Source organism: Oryx dammah, unplaced genomic scaffold (assembly GCF_014754425.2).
Source record: "Oryx dammah isolate SB20612 unplaced genomic scaffold, SCBI_Odam_1.1 HiC_scaffold_10662, whole genome shotgun sequence".
Taxonomy (NCBI): Eukaryota; Metazoa; Chordata; class Mammalia; order Artiodactyla; family Bovidae; genus Oryx; species Oryx dammah.
The window spans coordinates 1-1,041 of NW_024080083.1; the positions used below are offsets into that span (position 1 = coordinate 1).

At 60.1% G+C, this 1,041-nt stretch overlaps 1 protein-coding gene across 1 annotated transcript; it reads right to left on the minus strand.

The window, feature by feature from the left end:
• Positions 1-34: 34 nt before the first annotated feature.
• LOC120860152 (mucin-2-like) lies at positions 35-632 on the minus strand (the record flags this gene model as incomplete). The annotated part of the gene is made up of 1 exon (XM_040235953.1): positions 35-632. A coding segment is annotated over one exon (598 nt), but the record flags the coding sequence as incomplete, so codon positions are not given.
• Positions 633-1,041: the final 409 nt, after the last annotated feature.

The window sequence follows — 1,041 nt, forward strand, 5'->3', positions numbered from 1 at the left end:
TCGCAGATGTTCTCAAGGGATTCGATGTCTTCACCTGCCTCAGTATCATTCGGTTTGCCAGAATCCAGCCAGCCAGTCCACCTGCAGTCCGGCCGACATGAGGTTGGTGGCATCGTGGTGATTGTAGTGGTTGCAGTTGGGGCAGTGGTCGGGGTGGTGGTTGGCGGGGTGGCGGTTGGGGCAGTGGTCGGGGTGGTGGTCTCTGTGGTCGTGGTTGTGGTGGGGGTGGTGGTGGTTGGGGTAGCGGTTGGGGTGGTGGTCAGCGGGGTGGTGGTTGGGGTGGTGGTCGGCGGGGTGGTGGTCGGGGTCGAGGTAGGACACTCGTCCCTCTCCTGGCAGCAATAGACCCGTATCTCATAGTCGTAACAGAGCCCAAAAAGTCCGTTTCCAAACTGGTCTTCGTTCTTGCAAACGAACCCAACGGAGACATTGCATTGAGCCTTCTGGCCCAGCATCTCCCAGCTGAGGAAGGGCTCCGTGGCTGCCCTGCACTCGATGTCCTGGGGGGCCCTGCAGACGCCGTCGAACGTCTCTCGGTCCCCGCCGTCACTATTGCCACGGGGATGGTCGTTGTTGATCCAGTCGGACCAGGAGCAGCAGGAAACTAGAAAAGCAAGACCGGCATTGGCCAGTCAGGTGGGGGCGCGCCTTTTGGGAGGTCAACGGGCTCGGAGAAGCCAGAGACCCTCGTGACCAGCTGTCCCCATCATCACCAAAGGGCCCGGGGCAGGCTCAGAGACTTCAGGCTGAGCCTAAACTTCCACCCTCTACTTCTCCCCTCTTTCTGCAGCTAAAAACCTGAGACCCCCCCACGCCCCGCCACTGACAGACCCAGGCCTGAGGCACCAGCCTAGTGCCCCTTCCTCAGCTACCTTCAAATCCATAAGCCAAACAAATGAACGAGGAAAGGCCACCCAGCTCAGCCCAGAAGCCCGCTGGCAGGGCTCAGGCTGGATTCCTGACCAGTGTTTTCACCCAGAGCTGGTTAAGTTCCCTGCCTGAGTCCCTGGGCTCAGCAAGTCAGGGATCAGGTCACCAAAA